Source organism: Lagenorhynchus albirostris, chromosome 3 (assembly GCF_949774975.1).
Source record: "Lagenorhynchus albirostris chromosome 3, mLagAlb1.1, whole genome shotgun sequence".
Lineage (NCBI taxonomy): Eukaryota > Metazoa > Chordata > Mammalia > Artiodactyla > Delphinidae > Lagenorhynchus > Lagenorhynchus albirostris.
Window position 1 is genome coordinate 146,505,723 of NC_083097.1, and position 21,866 is coordinate 146,527,588.

At 35.7% G+C, this 21,866-nt stretch overlaps 1 protein-coding gene across 1 annotated transcript in view; it reads left to right on the forward strand.

Annotated features, from left to right (window-relative positions):
- The window catches only part of RANBP17 (RAN binding protein 17), a 316,339-nt gene that overhangs the window by 215,864 nt on the left and 78,609 nt on the right, over positions 1 to 21,866 (forward strand). The window contains exons 15-18 of the mRNA XM_060144179.1: positions 3,753 to 3,826; positions 4,848 to 4,928; positions 13,793 to 13,856; positions 13,948 to 14,056. Of these exons, the coding sequence (XP_060000162.1) occupies positions 3,753 to 3,826; positions 4,848 to 4,928; positions 13,793 to 13,856; positions 13,948 to 14,056 (328 nt within the window). The remainder of the gene's footprint in view (positions 1 to 3,752; positions 3,827 to 4,847; positions 4,929 to 13,792; positions 13,857 to 13,947; positions 14,057 to 21,866) is intronic.

Below are 21,866 nucleotides of genomic sequence, written 5' to 3' on the forward strand. Positions count from 1 at the left end.
ACTACATATTTTTATATATAAAATAGATAAACAACAAGGACCTACTGTACAGCACAGGGAACTATATTCAATATCTTGTAATAACCTATAATGGAAAAGAATCTGAAAAAGAATATATATATGTATAGATAGATAGATATGTATAACTGAATCACTTTGCTGTATACCTGAAACTAACACAACATTGTAAATCAACTGTACTTCAATTAAAAAATAATAATAATTTTAAAGAACTGTATCTTTTTAAATAACAAAACTTTACCAGTGGTCACCGGAGTGAGTAGAATTTGGAATATATTATCTTTACAGGAAAAAAAATTCTTCGTAAAAAAAACACACGTCTTACTGGTTGTTTTCCTTTTGTTACAAAATTATGAATGGAATGGAATCAGCCAAAATACACATTTTAACATTACATTCTTGTTATTCATTTAACAAACATTTATTGAGTATTAGGCATGGGAGATAAAAGACAGAGCATCATCTCCACCCTCAGGGAGTTTGTAGTCTAACAGAGAAGGGCAGGCATATTTTAAAAAAAAGAAAAGAAGAAGAAGAAAGGGAGGAAGTCACAGGCTGACAGGCAAAAACTAGGTTATGTGAAACACATAACCAAAAGCATAACGATTTATTCAACTTCATTGTATCCTTCAGAGAAGGATAACACAAATGGGCTTATTAGTCTCTTATTTCTTAGATTTTTGCTTATTTTTCACGATGATCAAATTATCTTAATTGATTATGAAATAAAAGATTAGAAATCTATGAACTGAAAGTGAGCTTTTTTCCTTTTCTTGAATTCCTACGCCAACTCCTATGTCTTTCCCTAAAATGAGTATGTATTGTGATGTAGTTTCTTGCTGTCCTAAAAATTATTTTTGGTGAAGTGATAGAATTTTTAGAAAATGTTGAAAACCCGTAAATATTGTGTAAGAATTTTTTCTGTAGAAAACTTCCATTGACTTGTGCTTTATGATAAATAATCTTATAGATGTTTCCTCACCGGACGGATTAGTCCTCACCCCCAAATTATGTGTATCTATGGTATAACTACATTTCAAATGTTCGAAGACATTTTCATATTATCTGCATGCTCTCTGAATGATAAGGTGCCTTGGAAAACGTGAGATGGTCTTTTAAAAGAAATGCAGTAATCATACCTTGATTTTAAATGACCCTGTCACACGTGAAAACAAATCAGATTGTTGCTCTTAATGAGCTTTTCAATTTACTATTCAGTAGATCAGATAAGTGGATTTAAGAGGTAATGATCCTGATTAGTACTCAAGCTTGGCTGTCAGATCCTAGTAGTGGAGAGAAATCCCTAGGGACAAAAGCGTTGACACAGTTCTAGATGGGATAATGGGAATCAAAGCTAATGGATGATAAAAGGAATGGTGCAAGTTACAAGGATAATTGTGGATTAAAGCACCGCCATGTGTCAATGTTGACTGTTTTTTCCAGTATCGTATTGGGTCAAATGTGATGCTTTGAGAAGCTGTTTTGACAGCAGAGCACAACAGATCTGCCTGCTTAGATTCCTTCTTTCTTGAATGCCAGAGACACAACAGAAAACTTCCTTGCAGGGACTATCAATTTAAAAAATATTTTTAATATGTTTAAATGTCTTAATGTTTAAAATCACATTTTTGTTACATTTCTATTCAGTGTGGCATGGGCAAAATCAAAATTAGATTAATTTGATCTTTGCCATAAAAAATAGCATTTGAAAAGTCTTGAAAGTGTAAAATTTTATTTTACAAACATACAGTGTAGGAGGGGAGATGGACACCCAAACAATTACAATGTGAAAAGCACCATGCTAGAGGAATGGACCAGACGCTATAGGAACGTAAAGGAGAGCGCAACTTACCCTACCTGGAAATGGAAGGAAGGCTTCAGAGATGACTTTTGAATGAGAATCAGGGGAAGAGGAGGAAGAAGGCTGATTCAGGAAAAATGAACAGCACATGAACTCATAGAGATCTGTAATTGCATGAGAAGCCTCAGTATTTCATGAGTATTTCATTGTGGCTTCAGGTTGAGGGAAGTGATAGATGAGGAGGTAGGTTGGGGCCAAGTTGTGAAGGGCCTTGTGTGCCATAGTCATATCAGTATCAGATTTTCAAAGGGGCCCGACTTACTCCCATTCATAAGAGAGCTTTTGGATCATGTTGAGATAAGGGAAACTTCCCTTTTTACAACCAGTCTTCCTTTGAGCCTTCTATGGGCTTAAAGGTTTCTGATGATTGAGGATTTGGTGTTAACTAACTTCCCTAGGTTCTTTCTCCCTAGCTCCCTCTTCTCAGCAGACATCTTACAAAAACAGTGATAGCTTTGATCTTACAAGAGATGAAGACCTACTCTCATGAGCCAAGTCACAGATACTGGAATTGAAATGCTTTTCTATTAGGGCTCAGAAGTTAGCAGGAGAAGCAATGGGAATTTGAATCTCAATCTTCCTTTCTTTCTCTCTCCCCCAGCTTCTCCCCTCTACCCTTCTGCCCCTTCTTTCGCCTGCCCCTTCCTTTCCCTCTCTTTCTCCCTCTCTCTGATTCACTCTACTGGCCTGAGGAGCTCCTGGTCGTAGGACTTAAGTCAAAAGCCTGGAACACAAGCTTCTGGTTGAATAGTGTTTAAAATCCAAACATGAGATCTCTGCAATGAACAGCTTTCCTCCCCTGTATCACCATGTAACTCTGGATGATTTGTGGTGTCCTGTGATTTTTATCTCACCTTCACAACCTATGACATTATATCAAGGTAGTGTTTACGTATGAAGAACAAAAGGCAGAGGGAGTGAAAGCTAAGTTGCCATACCATAGGAAATAGTCAGATCAGGAGAGAGTAAGAGAACACAATCACAAGGAATCAAATCGGAGAAGAGAAATCCCATACAGCTGGTGTCTGGCAGAGATAACCTGGAATCATACCAGAGCATCAGGGAGTATGAAGGTGTCAACCCACCTCTCAGCTTTGCCAGGCTATTAGAGGGAATATTCAATTGGCTGCCAGTGGCATTTTCCCACTTGTAGTGGGATATGTGTTTATAAGCTCAACGCGGCTTAGGTTGGAACTGAAATGTTACACCCCAAACTCTGCAACCATCACTCCCTAATGGGAAGCTTAGTGGATTCCCAGACCCTGATGTATTCAGCAGAGAATCCCTGAGCCTGGGATTTCAGTTTCAGCATGGAAAGTAAGACCTATCTGTATATTTGGGGGAGCTTATTGAGATACTTGAGGAGAATTTCTATAAATTCTTTAACTTCCTCTTATTTTTGAAATCCTTATTTTTATAGCTGCCTAACATAATCCTGAATTATTTGATGGCTTGCTAAAATCTGGAAGAGATGGAAATTTTTTAAATGTTGGAATCTTTTATTGAGGCACTCCACTTTCCAGCCCTTTACGTACATATACCTGCCTTTGAGAAAGGGGTGCTTTATTACCACTTTGAGAAAAAAAAAAAGTTATGGGGTATGCTGGGAATAAAATGAGTATGTGAATGTGGGTTTATGTGGGTATGTATATATTTCAAAATAAGGGAGGTGCTTCCTGGAAGAGAAAGAGGAGGGTAAATTTTTAAATTATAAAAATTTTTTTAAATTCTTAATTTGTTCTCCCCACTCGTTCCCTCCATCACTGTGGATGCAACAATGCATTAAATCTTTACATTTGTTCAATATGAATAGTCTTTTGAAAATATATGTTAATGATAAAGTTTTTAACAATTAAATGTTTTCATGCAGGTATATGCCCGTATGTCAGAAGTCTTAGGAATAACAGATGACAACCATGTTCTAGAAACATTCATGACGAAAATGTGAGTTCCTGCTTTGGTTCTTTGATTTTTCTGTTGTTGTGTTGCTTTGACCTTTTTACTGTGCTTAAATCTCTCCAGAAATATTAATTTTTAATAAGAGACTTCTTAAATTATGCTTTAATTCTTAGAACGGTAGCATTGTTCTTATCTGAAACTTAATTTCACGTATTTAAAATTCACCATCCAAAATATGTTATTTGTCAAGGTATCCGTACTACTGCAGTATGCAGTATCAAAACATGGTTTTGAAAAGTTTACAGACTTTGACTCTTCAGTTCAATTGGACCGCCTTTTTTAATTAAAAAGAAAATACTCAATTTTAAAGACCAACTCAAGAGATTATTGCAAATTGGAATCATTGAGAGAGATTTGGTTGCCTTCAGACAGGGCATTCATTGATTCCAGTAGAAACCTATGGCTATCAGAGACATATTCATGGAAACTGTCCTTAAATTATCCTTACAATATTAGCAAAATTAACTAGTTTCTGGTCATAGACATAACTTTGTACACTTAGCCTAAACTTCTATGCCTCCACTTGACATCTTTCTTCATCTGTGTAACAGATAGGTAGCACTGCCTTACTTGCAGAGAACAAAGCTAGATAAACAATCATGATCATAGGAAGTGAGTTTTGGAACCACAAGTTTGATGGTTCACTTCTTGGCAGTAACTGTGAGTCTCTATTTGACTTCCTTTGTAACTCCTGTTGTCACTCCCTACTATGTTTATTTTGGATACAAACTTAATGTTTCTTCTGTGAAACATTTAGGCAACTTTTTAATTTACAAAACTAAATTTATAGAATAATACACCATTTGGAGAGCAGTGTTTATTGCTTGTATATAATTTTGAATATGCTATGAAAAGAATAGAAAATGTTCCATTGATATTTAAACCCACTTTATGAGATATTTGTGATTTAGGTCATTTAACTGACATGAGTGTATGTGTATTTCCATGTTCTCCCTACACAAACAAATACCTTCATTATAATTAAAAACTTTTTTTTCATATTTAGTGTTACAAACCTTAAATACTGGGGAAGATGTGAGCCTGTCATTTCAAGGACTCTTCAGTTCCTAAATGACCTTTCTGTTGGATATCCTTTTTACTATATCTGATAATGTACATAAACAACCTAACAGGTGCATTCTGTTGGCCAGGTATTTTCCTTATTTATAATTTTTCAAGTGTTTTTTTTAATTTTTTTAATAAAAAGCCTTTCATTTAGCCTTATCTGTAAATGCATAATTTTGAAAGATTTATATTAGCTATATAATGTGAAAATTTTATTCAGAGTCACAATTGAATTTATATGGATATATATAGATTTCTAACTAGTTAAAGTTAATGTTTATACCCATCCAGGCTTATAAATGGATATAAAGAAAGTATGCAAACCACATATGTTTTAATCCGTAATTTTTCATAATTGTCAGGACGTTCTTGTTTTAAAAAAACATGTAACTAATTTTAAGAAAGTCAAAATGTTCCAAAAATATTATTTTATAAAAACTGAATTCCTAAGAATCAGTGTTTCTTCAGTGTTCTTCAGTTGAAACAAATCTTATTTTCACTAGTTAAGAGGCACAAAGGAGTAATAGAAAGGGAATTACAAGGTTTTTGACCTCTTCTTTGATTATTTCCTCTACCAAATCAACATCTTATTTGCTCTAAAATAAGATTTCCCATTACACATTAAATGTTTAGATTTCTCTTTAGCAGATTTTTAAAATCTAAAACCAGAATCATCCTTTCTTATTAGATTATAGTTGATACTATTATAATGTTTCTACCAATGCGAGAGAAGTATGTCGATTGTCTTTTATATGTTAGCTATCAAATATGTAGGAGTTGTGAAAAATAAGTGTTGGTTTAGTTAACCACTAAGATTAGCTGATATTTTAGCATGAGGACAGCATTCTGAAAATGGGTGGCATTGGATGGAAATCTTTAATGTAGGTTCACTCCAGGAATATGTTTATATTAGTTAAGTTTAAAATTGTGTTCCTTGGCAAACCATAAAAGATTTCCAAAGTATTAGACACCCACTTTTGTGCTGCAATTTAATATGCAACTTTTTATTGGAAAATAATCGTCCTTGTCTGGCAAAATCCACCATGCAATATTTCTGTTAGTAGGTATAATGCAATAAAGACAGGGAGGGCTATTTATCACTACAAATTTTGAGGATTTCAGGATTCTTTTTATTATTTTAATATATTTCTTTGATATTAAATCAGAAAAATGATAAATTACACCTGTCCAGGCTGTTTTTCCTTTTTACTGGAAAGTGATGTACAACCCAATTCCAGTGGTCATTTTGGCTTTTTAAGATATGTATTTTTTCTTATTAAAAAAAAACTCAACCTGTATTTTTTTTTTAATAATAATGCTGAAATACTCTTTATTTCTAACATATGAAGTGGTTTATAAGTACTTCCTAGTATTGCAAACTCTGGCCTTTTCACAATGTATTACTTTGAGAACATATTATCTGGAAAGAAGCCTATATTATTTTATAGCACATATCTATGTTTAGATTTCCCCTATTTTTTAGGTTGAAATTGAAATCTAATATAAAATTAATTTGATTTGTATTATTTTTTGTATGATTTACATAATGCCTAATTTATTTGTGTCTGCTATTAAAGATCCTTTCCTATCACTTATACCTTTTATATATTCTTTAATCCTGAGATTATAACCATTTATCTTACAAGTCACTTACTGCTTTTGAGCACTCCTTTTTTGAAGTTAATAAAAGAACCGTATTTTCAGAAAGCTTATTAGATAAAAGTTTAATAGCTTGCGTTTTAAACCAAGGGATAGGCATAATTTCAACTTGGGTACATTGATTTATATTTTTAAACAATTATTTCAGGTTTGCATATTTAAAAATATATATTAACTCAATTTGATTTCACTGCTCAGTTATTTGAATTATAAATCATTATGTCCCTTCTAGCTGATCAGTCATGAAATATCTTTGAATTCATTTACATAATGGAATATGTGAGTGGTGTATCTATTTCAGTGCAGTTGCTGGTTACTTAATGCATGTTTTGTTGTTTCTAATCGATTTCTTTATTGTAATGTGTTTTTAAATCCTGATTTTAAAGCAATACATTACTTCTGTGTTAAAAATAAGGTGACACTCTTCAGCAATAGAAACAGTTATGCAAGATAAAAATCATCACCTTTTGGCCTCTATAAATGGAAGTATGTTTATATAGTAATATTCAAAATATTTATATTTAAAATACTAGTAACAAATGAAAAGCATGTTATCTTACTATAAAATTTTTAAATGTTCCTTATTACTTTTATAATGCATGTCTTCAAATAGTTATTTTTTTGTTTTTTCTATTTTTATCTTCTTCAGAGTGAATCTTACTTGTTATTTATGGTCCTCACAGCCCTTCTCTGAACTTTGGTGGTCTTGTATCTGACTGGTTGTTTGGAAATTGAAATCACAAAAGATCCTCATTTTTGAGAAGCGCTAAAAAGCCTTGTGTTTACTTGCCTAAGGCAGAGTAACCTGGAATGGTAACCTGGCCCTGATGGTTACTGTCTCAAACCTTAGTGATAATCAGAATCACTGGAGTTCTTGTTAAGATACAAATTCCTGGACCCCACCCCCACCCCCAGAGTTTCTGTTTTAGGAGGGGTCAGACTGAGGCCTGAGAATTTGCATTTTCATCAATTCCAGGTGATGCTGGTGGCTCAAGGACCGTACTTTGAGGACTTCTGCCTTAAGTTAATCAGAAAATAGAACTGAATGTCCTAAACAGGAAAGTTGGGTATTTCTCCTACAAGCTCTTCTCTAAGGGAATTTGTCTTCACTTGGAAAAGGCGGACTTGATGTTTTTAGAAATAGTCTAGTTTTCCAAAGAATAATGTGTGTGAGGAGGATACCATTATGTTAAGTCCTACTGGAAAGCCCTTGTTGCATTCACCCCAAGGTTTCTGTTGGTAAATTTGAAGCTTTCTAAACTGGTAAGATTATTGTAATTTTAAAATCTAGTGGCCTTTTTGAGAGAAAGTTTGTTTTCCCGACAGATTCATTACATGTGGCATATATGATACACTTAGCAAGCATATCTAGTAACTTTTTAATGTACTTTTTAAATTTCCAAGACTAAATTTCAAGAATTCCAGATTCTAAATAGCTTTCTCTAACAGGCACAGAGTTGAAATGACTCTGTCCTGGGGCAGCCCTCCACAGTTAGGTTTAATACCTGGGGATCTTTTTCCTGCTTTGAAATGATTTCCAGTCATAAATTCTAGTTTCTATCTAATTTGGGAAAGGAGTAAGATTGTTTAAGTGATTAGGACAAGGAAGCTGCCAGGAAAACTGGAGCAAGAATAAGGGTCATACAGAGCTATCAAATAAACTTACTTATTTTACATGCTGAGAAAGAGGGAGGGAAGTGTCACATTTCATCCAAAATTCTGTTTGTTTATTAATCATTATTTTAAATTTTTCTTCCTTTGAAAAATAATTGATCAATATTTCTACTGCAATTCATTGTTTACTAAAATTTATAGCATTTACATGTCTCTGGGTTTCAGATAGATAATAATGAGAAAGGAAATTTCATTTTCTGTTAGGCCCTCTGTTGGTAGCTGCCCTTATTACATCATCTTCAAAGGTTTGAGAAAACCCACAATATCTTTAGCTTTTAAAAAACAGACCCCATTAAAGGGTTCTACATAAATTCATGAATTTATCCAAACTCACTTTACTCTATTGATAATGTTAACTTAAACAATTCTTAGAATTAATAACTTCATCATGTTATTGCAAGACCACATACATAATTCACGGGTCCCAGTACGAAGTGAAAATGTGGGGTGCCTTGTTCATAAATGATTAAGAATTTCAAGTCCTCATCAGCAGAGCATTGAACCAAGCAGAGGCCTTTATAAGCAGAGGCCCCTGTGCAAGTGCATAGTCTGGACGCCCATCAAGCTGGCTCAGGTTATCTGTTAAAGAAAGAATTGCTTCCATTTGGCTTCAGACTAACTCTCTAAGACTGGGACTATCTCCCATAGTTCCTGTACACCAGGATTTGGTGAATCCTGAATGAGGTGGAGGGTCAGGAAAGACTAAAGGATGAAAGATGAAACAAGGGTCTAGAATGAAATAAGGGTGAAGGATGGAAGTAAAATTGGGTATGTCTGTTACAGGAAATATTTAGTAATAAACCGTAGTAATTCTGCTTTTGTGAAACAGTATTAAAATGTATTGCTTTATTTCAGCAAATATCACCGTCTCCAGATGGTTTTCAGAATGTTAAATAAAACTAGTTTCAGCAACATCCCTCAGGCATACTTCTATTAACATTTCTCATCAAAAGAAATGTTGATTTATTTCTTTGTTTGCTGTCTCTATCATCTTTGGAAAAGTCATCTCGTAATTTATCTGCTCTATTTGTTTGTTTTTGTGCTGGCATCAAGGGTGAGAATCTGCTACTCCTCTTCTGTAGCCCACTTATGCAGGCCTTCTCTCAGTTCTTTATATATTCTTGCTTCACAGGATTACCTTCCTCGAGTATTGTTTTGATCTGATCATTTTTCTTCCCAAAAGCCCAGAGTCACTTCCACTTGCTTCTCGGGTCAAAGTAAAATTATCGATTTAAGCTTGAGTTCTTTAATGGTACTTGACTTATTGAGTTCCCATAACTAATTTCCTGATCTACCACTCAACCACAATTTGTACTTTATACTTGGGCCAAGGAAATTTATTTTTGCCTTCCCCTTGACACCCTTCATTATCTTTCACTGAATTACCACATGTGCTGTTCTCTTCATTTGATCCATTGTAACTCACTTAGGTCTCTTTTAATTTTCAGGTTTAGCTAAAAACTTGGTAGAGCCATCCTGAAGTAGTTATAATCCTTAGTCACTATGTTAACTGAAAGAACATGAATGAGTCATTTAATTTCTCTGAGACTCAGTTTCTTCATCTGTAGAAAGGGAATATTACCTATCTCGTAGGATTTTGTAAGAATTAGATAAGATAGTAAATACATAACAATATATCTATGTCATCTTACAATAATAAAGCACCTGGTTCTACTGATCCAGTCACATAGTAGGTGCTACTAAATAGTTCATTTTCGTTCCTTTTCTTTTTCTTAATGTTCTCGGACACCTAGTTCTTATCTATATTTCTGGTGATGAATATAATATAGCCTAGTATTGGCTAGTCCTTTCTCCTATTAAGTTGTAGATTATTAGGGATTAGGACTCTTGTTTCCTTTCTCTATAGTTTCAAAACTTCATCACATAGCAGGCCTTTTGAACATACTGTTACCCCTCCTACTGAGATACTAAACCTTAACTCTTAGTTCTTATAAGTAGTTATTAGTATCCCTTAAGATGTTTCATTTTGGTTATACCTGTTTGGATTTTTTTAGTCTGGTAGGGTTCATGAGCATAATTCTACTTTTGAAATAACTAAACTAATATTTCAGTAATTATACTATATACCTACAGTATATTTATACTATATTACCTACAGTAATTTCCAACAGGTAATTTTCTTATCTGTGAACTTTCTTCTATCATCAGGATCTAATTTTATCTGTAATATTTGTAAGTATGTATGGCTTTTACATAATTGCCTAGGTCAATACCATTATCCACCCTCTTGTGCTTAGTGAATATCATGCATCTAATATACTACTTCTTTGATTCTAAAACAAATTTTGTCACATTTTAACACTTCTGTAAATAAAATGTTTTATAGTTGTTGATACTTTAAAATACCTTTTCTTTCATAGTAGCTCATATAATAAGGATGTTTTTCTAATAATCAGTGGTGTTTTAGGATTGATGAAATATGGTGTTGCTCAGTAAAGACTTGATAGCATGAATTGAAGTCATACTTGGTGCTCCTGTGCCCCTTAGCTGCTGAAGTGTGTGGTACCTGTAACTTAAGAAACCAGGGCATTCTCAATTTGGTTATCCTTCTTTACAAAGGATGCAGATTTTCAAAATTTTGACCATCTCTAAGATACACCATTCTTTCAACTTTTTCTTGCCTTTCTCCATTTGTCATGCTAACTATCAGTAAGGCCATCTTCACCTTTGTCAGTGGTTTCATAACAACATGGTTATAGACAGAAATTTTATGAGCATTTTGTTTGTAAGTTAGTATCAGCCAGGTTATGGAGTTTGCTCAGTCCTGGGTGTGATGAAGGCTCACTAATGAGTTGATGCCTCCTAAAAGAACAGTTTCCCTGTCGCTTCTAGGACCTAGTTCCAGTTTCAGTTGTATCTCAAGAAGCTAGTGATCTCTGTAGAATCATTTGGCATCTTTAAAATTAAATGGATATGAGATAGCCTAGTGAAAAGAGCTTATACTTTCAAGTCACACAGACCTTTGAACTTTGGATTTGAATCTTGACTCTACCATTTATAAGTTCCATGTGAGACCTTTATTAAGTTCTCTAACTCTACTGGACTTCTACTACTGTTGTTACTGTTAACCACCATTACCACGTGTACTGTTATAAACTGTTGTCAACAGGCCTCTGAAATCTAACCTAGTACTGCCACCCAACTAAAATGGTGCAACTTACAAGAACCCTAGTCTCTTAGAGAAGAATGAAGATTATAATGATGATGTATCTATTTACCTTTTTAAAAAAAATTATAGATCCTCTTAAGGACCATAACTAGCTTTGAATTGAATTCCTATAGGGGAATATAAATATTCAGATGAACACTCATTTTTTTCTTTATTGAAAAAGTTTAAAAATTCACTCTTAACCTTTTTTTTTTTTCTTTAGAAGGTAATTAAAAGGCCGTGAGGCTGGCCTTGGTACAAAGTGCACAGATGCAGTTCTGCAGAAAGTGTGTCTTTGGCATATGAGATTCTTCCTGTGAATGTTCTGTTTATTGCTACCATAAATATTCTGTTGTCAAAACATGACTTGCTGTTTATTAGCAGCACTGACAGGAAGATTCCTATTAATGGCAGCATTCTTATTACCCATAGACCCTGTCACTTTTAACTTCGCAATTGTAAGAGAATTGTATTTGGTAATTACTTAAGATATTTCTTAGCTTATTGATCCCCACCCCTGTTTAACCGAGTGAAGTTTGAGTGGCAATTCTTCTACTCAGTGATTTACACTGGAAAAAATCATCAAATCTGCATCTTTGTAAGCAGGGAGAGACTTGCTACCTATCAGCCCTGATCTTGTTTCAACCTTCCAGAAACACATAGTGCATCGAGCACCCGCTGAGAGCGATGTACTGAGGAAAATGCATACATGCGGCCACTGCCCTTAGAAAGTTTACAGTATAATATACAGATAAGCAAACTATACAGTTGCTTAATATGCAACTGGAATGGGTTGCCTTAGAGTCAGAGGGGCTTGAGTGTAAATCATCCTAATTGCCTGTCTTTTGGTAAGTTTTATTTCATTGTTTGAGTTTGTTTCCTCATTTGAAAAATAGAATCTATCTCATGGGATTGTGAGAATTAACCTTGCAAGTAGTAAGCATTCTGTAAAGGTTCATTCTCTGCTTCTTTGTATTTTCTCTCTGATTTACATTTAGCAAAGACATTTACATCATCTGATCCTTACAACAGCCCTCATAACCCGAGGTAGCTTGGGTATATCCTCATTTGTTGAAGAGGAAAACTAAGGCTAAGAGTCGCTGAGTATAGTACTCAGACTGTCATCCTGCTGATTGAATGGTGTAGTCAAGCTGAAAGCCCAGGTTTCCTAACTTTTGTTCCAGTGCATTTTCTACTCTTTTACACCCATACCTGAGTGCCTAAAATTTTAAATTAGGCTTATCAGCCCCACTGTACAGAGTTAATATACATCTGCATTTGGGAATGATGTGAAGGAAAAGAGCCAGTGTTTTCATTGGGACATAAATGGAACCATGTAAGATTATTACGGCTTGAAGAAAGGTGTGAGTAAGTATGTAGGGAATGCCCAAGAGGTGCCCTAGCTAGAGTAGGAGACACATGACTAGAAAACACTTAGAGTAAACCCTAAGTAGGAGGAGAGGGTGTCTGTGTCCTGAATAGATGTTCTTAGAACCCACTTCAGCCCTTCTTTGATGATGGCATTAAACAGAAATTATTTAGGCTTTGTGATCATGTTTGTGACTTTTCAACTCTATTCTCATTCTGAGTTGAACTGTTCAGGTGATAATGTGGTACAGTAGAAAGAACACAGCCTTTGTAATCAAACCTCAGGTCAAATGTCAGCACTTTCAGTCCACAGATGTATAATCTTGGGCAAGTAACTTAATTTCTCTGAGCTTCTGTTTTCTTATCCACAGATTAGACATAATAAGTACTATTTAACAATGTAATTATGAAGATTTGGTGGGTTAACAAATATAAAATGCCTTACACCTAGTAGGCACTTGAGAAATATTAGGTCCTTTAAACCTGGCCTTCAATACTTGAGGACATACAATCTGCTACATCCTCCTAATTGTATTCTGATTTTCTTCATCTAAAGCAGAACTTCCTTAGATTTCTACTAACTGAGCTCATGTTTCTTAGAATTGAATAATTTTCTCTTTCTTGATAGCCTATTATGGGTCTTTCATAATTATTTTTTATGAAATAATATTAAGTGAAAAGAAGTTCCATGTTACACCCAAAATGTAAAAAGGGTCAGTTTTAATTTTCCACTCTCAAGGCTTTAATAGTAAAAAACTTTTTGTCTTAATTATAAAAGTCATTCTCCCTTTCCATAACTAGAAAATGTATAAGATAGGAAAAGTAACTGCACTGGTTAATAATGGATTATCATTCTTAACAGAATGGAAGGCATTTCTATAGGAATAATACTCTTTAGAAAAAATATTTATTCTTCATAAATAGAAACTGATGCCGTTATAGTTCAGTGTTATTTTGTGATCTATTACTTATTGATAAGACAATTGTATTTCCCCAGATTCCTTAACTTCTATTACCTATATCCTTTTAAAAAAACTTGTGAAGATAGATGCCGTGAAATTCATGTTAAAAAATCACACGGTGAGTCTTATTTCCTTTAATTAATGACTAGAGTTTTCCGGGTAGTTTAGGTAAAGCTTAGTAACTTTGGATGCTCTCTTGCTTTCATCAGAGTGAACACTTCCCCTTTCTTGGCATCAGTGACAGTTACAGTCTCAGTGACTTCAGGTGCCGAACAACCTTCTACACAGCCCTCACTCGTCTTCTGATGGTAGATCTAGGTAAGGTTAAGAATTTAAGCTTAATTAATAAGGGGTCAGCAGTATACTTGTGTGAATAAAGAAGTGTCGTATTTGTGAGTACCACATTTAACTTATTGGAATTTGCCATCTTTGACAGTTTTCTACAACTTTCCGAGATTTGAGCATTCACTTGTTAGCATCAGAGCCAAAAGGCAAATTTTTGTATATAAGGTGGTATTTTTCACTTCAGATAGTACTTGTATTAACTCTTTACTTCAAAACTGATTTTCTGGGTATCCTTTGATCCATTAATTTTACTGCTACAAAATCAAAGAATAATCGTAAATACAGAAAACCTTTATAAACAAGGATTTTCTTTGTAATGGCATTTAATCTAGAAAAAAAAATGGCAATGATGTAAATGTCCAACAACAGGGAATTATAAAATTATGGCATATCTACTTACTTGATGGAATAGTCTGTAGTCATTAAAAATTATGGCTTGAAGACAAAGTAATACATGAAGTTTTATGATATAATATTAAGCAAAAACGTAAGGTATTGAACTGTGCAAATGATTATGAGCATGCCCATTGGGAGGGAAAAAACAGTGCGTCAAAAAAAAAGCTCAAATGAAATTCTTCAAAAATGTTAAATGTTGTCTTTGAGTAGTGCACTATAGGTGACTTTTCCTCATTTCTGGTTATTTGAAATTTTCCTGACTGTATTACTTTTCTAATGGGAAAAATTAACTTGTTTTTGTTTCATTGAAAAGCTGAAGTTAGCCAGAAGTGTCCACAGGTAGATAGCGAGCTACCTTAAGATGGGCACTTAGGCCTCTCTGTGTTGAGCACGTTATTCTGAATTCCCATTTTCCCCCATGTTTGGATACTGCAGGTTAAATTAATCGGTTTATAGACATATGAGAGAATTCAATCAATGACGATATGATATCATCCTTAGAAAATGTAAGACTGATGATACTTTTTCTTCCTTTCTCTTGCAATGTATTAACTGATCTATCAACTTAAACATGAATTTTTTTTAAACATGATCATACATAAGGAAAAGGGATAAATAATTTCATTTTGTATGTAAAAGGCATTGACCCTTGTAATGGAAAGGTGACTAAACCCTTCTCTGCTCCATATGTATGTTATTTTCATGCATTTCAACAGAATAAATTACCAGAAAGACAAACAGCCAAAAGTTGTGAAAAATACAACAAGAATGACTAAGGAGCTTAGTGGGATTGATTTCTAAAGAAAGATTAAAAGAACCATGTATGTAAAACTTGGCCAAGTGACAAGTAGGGCTTGAGGCAAAGAAAACTGTCTATAAATATTTGAAGAGTGTAAACCAGGCATGCAAAACCCAATCATCTGCTACCTTAGGCAAATGGAGGATCTGAGTGACAGCTTTGCATGCTGCACACTGGCCTGTATTACCTCTCAGCTGCTGCCTTGGAGAGCAGAAGAGCAGCCCAGACTCTTTGTCATCGTCCTCCATAATCATTTAGAGAGCACCCTGTGCTGAGGTCTGAGGGCAAGACAAAGACCAGTCAGGCATACTGGTCCCTGCCCTCAAGGAGCTAGCCTTCTTGCTTTCCCTGTTGTCCAAGCATTAAAGGAGATAGTAACACCCTTGTCTAGACTTAATTTGTTTCCTAAGCCTTAAAAATGCTCTTTTAATGACCTGTCAAACAGAATGAAAGAAACAGGGAGACCAAAGTTAAACAGAACTAGCTAAAGGAAATTTCCTAGAAGGAGGTTCATGTCATGCACATCTTCAGGACCTGGAAATGGAATGAGTCAAGATCCTTTTTTGTACGGCCGTTATGGACAAAAGAACCCCTCATAAATCTGTGGTAGCTTAAACAACAGGATAGCACTGTCAGTATTCACAGCACTACTGCGCTTATCTTTGCATTGATAATTGATAGTCATGATGATGCCCAGAAAGACCCTGCATTGCACGCTGCCTTTTTGAAGACTACATTTATTTAGTATTGCTTAATGCAAACTGTGAGGTATGAGAAAACTGAAGTACAAATATATACTTGAATAATAGGGTCTTATTAGGTTTCACACGATTGGATTCCTTTGAAATATTTAACCCAAGGACATATAAAGTATAAATTGAAATTTTTTGGTTCAGAGGGTTTTTTTAAAGGTAAACATCTGTTTACACTGAAAGCAGTTTTTAGATACCTTGGGGAAAAGGAAAGACAGGCTGTGTGGGAGTACCTGGTACATGGTAGATGCTCAATGTAAGTAAATCGAATCTGGGAATAGATAAAATGAAAAACAATAGCAGCTACACTCATGGAACTTGTACATAGTTTGAAAAGAAACTTTTTTATTTATTAGTGTTTTTCACTTTTAAAAATAATTAAACGTGTATGACAAGCATCAAGTGATGATTTGTGGTATATATTATCAGAGAGCTTCCTTCCCCTGTTACAAACCAGAGTTGCTCTTCTTCCCAAAATATGTTGAGCTCCTTTAGGGTATAGACTTTGCCTTCTTCATATTTTCTAGTACCAATCTCAGTATCTCTACATTGTTCGTGCTCAGTTAGTATTTGGCGAATGAATGACACACAAGTATACTGTAACCAGAATGCCATAATCATGGCTCCTGAAATCAGCTCAGCCTGCTGTGTTGTCTCTGGGAGTAGTTTGATCATTGGGCTCTCCAAGACAAAACAAACCAAGTGGCTGATTACTTTCGCAAGTGATTAGCTACACTTGGACACTCTTGTGCTCGATTAGTCACTTGTTGCTCTCTGTTCAAGTTATTACTTTACAGACAATCATTTGTTGAGTGCTGCTGAACACAGTTTTATTATTTGAAGCCTTGTCTCACAAACTAGATTGACTGGATGTTGCTGTCAGAATTCCTATATAGATGGCTCTGTACTTTTCTATTGGGTGTTGACTGTCATGGAAACAAGGAAAGAAGAGGTAGTGATGTTGTCAAAAGAAGCACAGATCCATGTATTAAGTGAGAGAAATACTAGATCATGAGAATTCTTCTCAAATTAAACAGAAAAATTTGAAGAGGAACTTTTTATATCAGTGATTTTTGGGGGGGGGGGTAAGAATCACATAGAAAAAACGCCTAACCAACCTGCTTGCAAAGCATTGGATGTGATTCTTAGATTGAAATATAAAGCATATTCTAATTGAATCCTACAAAAGAAATTGAATATGCTTTGTGTATAAGCCCTGCAATTGGAGTGATTAAAAAAGGTGAAGAAATTGGGTGTCACATTAATTGATATTTACTTTGAAATGCATTTTGGTTTCTATTCAATAATTTGTACTTTGTATGAATTTAATTAGGGGCTATGTGCCCCAGGTTGTATTTCAGATTAAAATGGGGGGGAGGGTGTTGACAATAAACAGTTGTTCCACTTTATCAAATTGCTCCTTGGCTAAACTAGACGAAATGTTCACTTGTATAAAGAACAGAATTGAAAGCATTTCATCGTCAGAATGATGATGTTTCATGTTGGCCATGTATTTTAAGAAATTATAAAAATTAATGCAGGGCTTCCCTGGTGGCGCAGTAGTTAAGAATCCACCTGCCAATGCAGGGGCCACGGGTTCGAGCCCTGGTCCGGGGAGATCCCACATGCCGCGGAGCAGCTAAGGCCGTGCGCGACAACTACTGAGCCTGCGCTGTAGAGCCCGCGAGCCACAACTACTGAAGCCCACGTGCCTAGAGCCCATGCTCTGCAGCAAGAGAAGCCACCGCAATGAGGAGCCCACGCACCGCAAGGAAGAGCAGCCCCCGCTCACCGCAACTAGAGAAGAGCCTGCACGCAGAAACAAAGACCCAACGCAGCCAAAAATAAAAATAAATAAATAAATTTTTTAAAAAAGAGAGAGTGAAAGAAAAAAAATTAATGCAAAAAACTCCCTTCATGAGATAGCATACGTACAGGAGAAAATAGTAACTGACCAAGAATCACTTAAAGTTCCCAAGGTTATTTTTAAGTTAACTTTGTCAATCTAATAAACTAAAGGAAAGATAATATTACCCAAGTCAGTAAATGGCGAACCTCCAGGGAGCTGCTCAGTGTAAAATACTTGAATAAATAAAAACCTTCTATTTTGTTTAATTTGAATGGAGGTGAATTCAGTTGACAAATATTGCAGAGGGGAAGTGTGGGAAAGAGATACAACAAGGGATTTTGTTTTGTAGAGAACTAAATATTGTTAGTTGCAAATTAAGTTTTTAGCAACCACAGATTTAGAATTGCTCGGTGTCATAGTTTATTTTCCTTGGACATTTTATGATTGTACCTTATCTTGAACTACTCAGATGAGAAGCATGTTGATGGGATCTAAGTAGTACCTTCCTCAGATATTCAAACTCTAACAAGCAGTCATACTTTTAATGATCACGGGGATACTAATATTAAAATGGTGTTTATAGACATTAAGAGAGAGTTCTCTCTTTAGGGATGAAGGTAGCATAGTATCCATCTACCTTTGTGGCTTATAATTGGTAATTGGCACCTGAAGATATCTAGCTTAAATTTGAAAAATCTTAAATAGCAAGTAAATGACTTGAATAAAAAGGGAAGAGTATTCTAGAAATAGCTACTAAAGATAGAAGTAAAAATGTACTGAGGAAAGAAACTTTTCCTTTTCTTTATTAATAATGTTTGTTTACAAAGTTATAGTTTGCAGACCACTTTGACATACATTTTCCTATTTGATCTTCAGGACAGCCCACATGAAATAGGTATTATTGCATTGTTTATCTGTTAGAAAAGTGAGGTACAGACAGATTAAATGACTTGCCCAAGGTCAGTCATATAACTTGTAGCCCTCTGACCACATATTCTCATTCACTTTTGCTAAACTGTTACTTTGCCTTTCACATTCTCAGTCAATTAGGCAGTGTAACTTTTTCTTCTTCATTTTTATTTGAACTATTTGGACTGAATGATTGATTTGAGGTTCGGGGGCAGTGAGAAGAAGGGAGAAGGGATTACTTTCCAAACTTCTATCAAACAGATAAGATTCATGTTTATTATTTGTATATTACATTTCTGTGGTCAGTGAAAGTCAAATGTAGTTTTTGAAATTTGTTCTTATGTCTAATAATTGGCTAAAGCATATTTCTTCTCATGGAAAAAATAACACAGAGGTAGATATCCCAGGAGGATTTAGAAAGTGAGAAGCTTGCTCAGAAATAGCTGATGTTCTGATAAATAGGAAGAATACATCAATGTATCACCTGTGTCCATGACTTGGCACAGACTATCTGGAAAATAGACATTTGGTGGGAGGAGGGGAAGTGGGCAATAGGGGTTAAAAAGCAGCTGGAAATACTTAGAATCTATAATGAGATAATTAAGACTAATTAGCTGGCCCTGTAGGCAGAAAGCAGCCCATTAAGTCCAGATCCAGTGTTAATAACTCACCTGGTTTTGAGGGTAGAGAGTCCAGAGCACCCCCGGGAATGAGATGCTTCAGGGATGAAACTTTGAGGATAGGTTTGCTAGAAAAGGAGTGAGTAGTCTGCAGTAGGCAGTGTATTTTTCTTCTGGGAACTAAAATAAACATTCTGGTTCCCTAGGGAGAGGAATTAAAGGGTGCCTCAGTTTTCTCATCTGTTAAATGGAGATATCTACTTTGAAGAGCTGTCATGTGGCTTAAATAAGATAAACATGTGTGAAAGGGCCTGGAACAATTCCTTTCACAAAACAAGTACTCAGTATGTGTTAATCATGACAGATATTTTATTAAATGCACTGTTACGGGCACTGACTGACACTGGGTCCTCAAAATGAGGCAAATCCAATACCCTTTATGCAGCTACTCTACCTTTAGAACTTGGGCTATTATTTTCCTATAGAAGCAAGAGCTGAATGACACTTCCTGACTGATACTAAAACATCTTGCCCTGCCCAAAACCATAAGTTATTTCAAAGCCAGCTAAAACTCCTAGGCAGTTCAGAGGGAAACTGAAATGAAAACCAAATTTGGGCCCAAGTTAAAGCTAGCTATGCACACTTATCAAGCCTTTTTCTAATAGAACTTTATTTATTTTTGTTTTTGGCTGCGTTGGGTCTTTGTTGCTGAGCTTGGGCTTTCTCTACTTGCGGCGAGCGGGGGCTACTCTTTGTTGCTTCTCATTGTGGTGGCTTCTCTTGTTGCAGAGCACAGGCTCCGGATGCGCAGGCTCAGCGACCATGGCTCACGGGCCCCACCACACCACGGCATGTGGGATCTTCCCGGACCAGGGCTCAAACCCGTGTCCCCTGCATTAGCAGGTGGATTCTTAACCACTGCACCACCAGGGAAGCCCCTCTAATAGAACTTTAGAAGTGCTATCCTAATAAAGTGCTGGGGAACAGCAGATGATATGGGCCTAGACCTGCAGAAGTCACTGGCTCTTACGAGATTACCCACTGGTACTTGGTTTTAAACGGGTTACAGTTGTCCCTCAGTATACACAGGGGCTTAGTTCCAGGACACCCCACCCCCCCATACCAAAAGTTGCATTTGCTCAAGTCCTTATGTAAAATGTCATAGTTTTGCAAATAACCTACGCACATCCCTCCCGTATACTTTCGATCATCTCTAGATTAATTATAATACCCAACACCATGTAAATGCTAGGTAAATAGTTGCCAGCCATGGCAGATCCAAGTTTTGCTTTTTGGAACTTTCTAGATTTTTTTTTCTAAATATTTCTGGTCTCTGGTAGGTTGAATCTGAGGATGCGGAACTTATGGATATGGAGGGTCAGCTGTATTTTCTTCACTCACTGTCTGTGTATCTCCTTGTTTGCCGCTCCTCTTAATTCTCATTAAGAGCTTCATGGCATTAGACCTGATCTTTATTGATGTATTAGTTTCCTATTACTATTTTAACAAATTACCACAAACTTAATGGCTTAAATATTACAAATTTATTATTTTGTAATTCTGGAGGTCAGAAGTCCCAAATGGGTCTCATTGGGCTAAAATCAAGGTATTAGCAGGGCAGCGTTCCTTTCTGGAGGCTCTGAGGAAGAATCTGTTCGCTTCCCTTTTGCAACTTAGAGGTTACCTGCTTTCCTTGGCTCATGGCCCCCTTTTCCAAGATTGGTCAAATTCTTCTCATGCTGCTATCTCTGAGTTTCCCCTTCTGCTTCTAACACTTTCACGGACCTTGAGATTACATCGGACCCACCTTGATAACCCAGAATAATCTTCTATTTTTAAGTCAGTTGATGGCAACCTTAATTCTCCTTTGTCATATAACCTAGCATACTGACAGATTCCAAGGATTAGGATGTAGACATCTTTGGGGGGCCATTATTCAGCCTACTACATTATTCAGCCTACTACTACCTATCACTAATACCAAACTATTTCACACAATATATATCATACAATAATTCCTCAGTAACTGTTGGCTACCATCATTTATTACTACTTGCTTCTCCTTGGCCACTCCCCAAACCCCCCAGTAACCCAGCTGCAATTTGCATTTGAATTTGAAGAAATGAGAAATTGCACTGTTTACATTTAAGGGGGGGAGGTGGGAAGCAAACCCAGATTTTTGGTGGTGGTGGTTTTGTGGGGGTGGTGACATTCTCATACCATAAAATTCATCCTGTGAAAGTATATAATTCAGTGATATTTAGAATATTCACAGGGTGTGAACTGTCACCATTATCTGATTCCATAATATGTTCATCACCCCGGAAAGAAAGCCTGTACCTTAAAGTAGTCGCTCATTACCCCTACCCCCAGCTCCTGGCAGCCACTAATCTACTATCTTCTCTATGGATTTGCCCATTCTAGACATTTAGTGTGAGTGGAATCATACAATATGTGA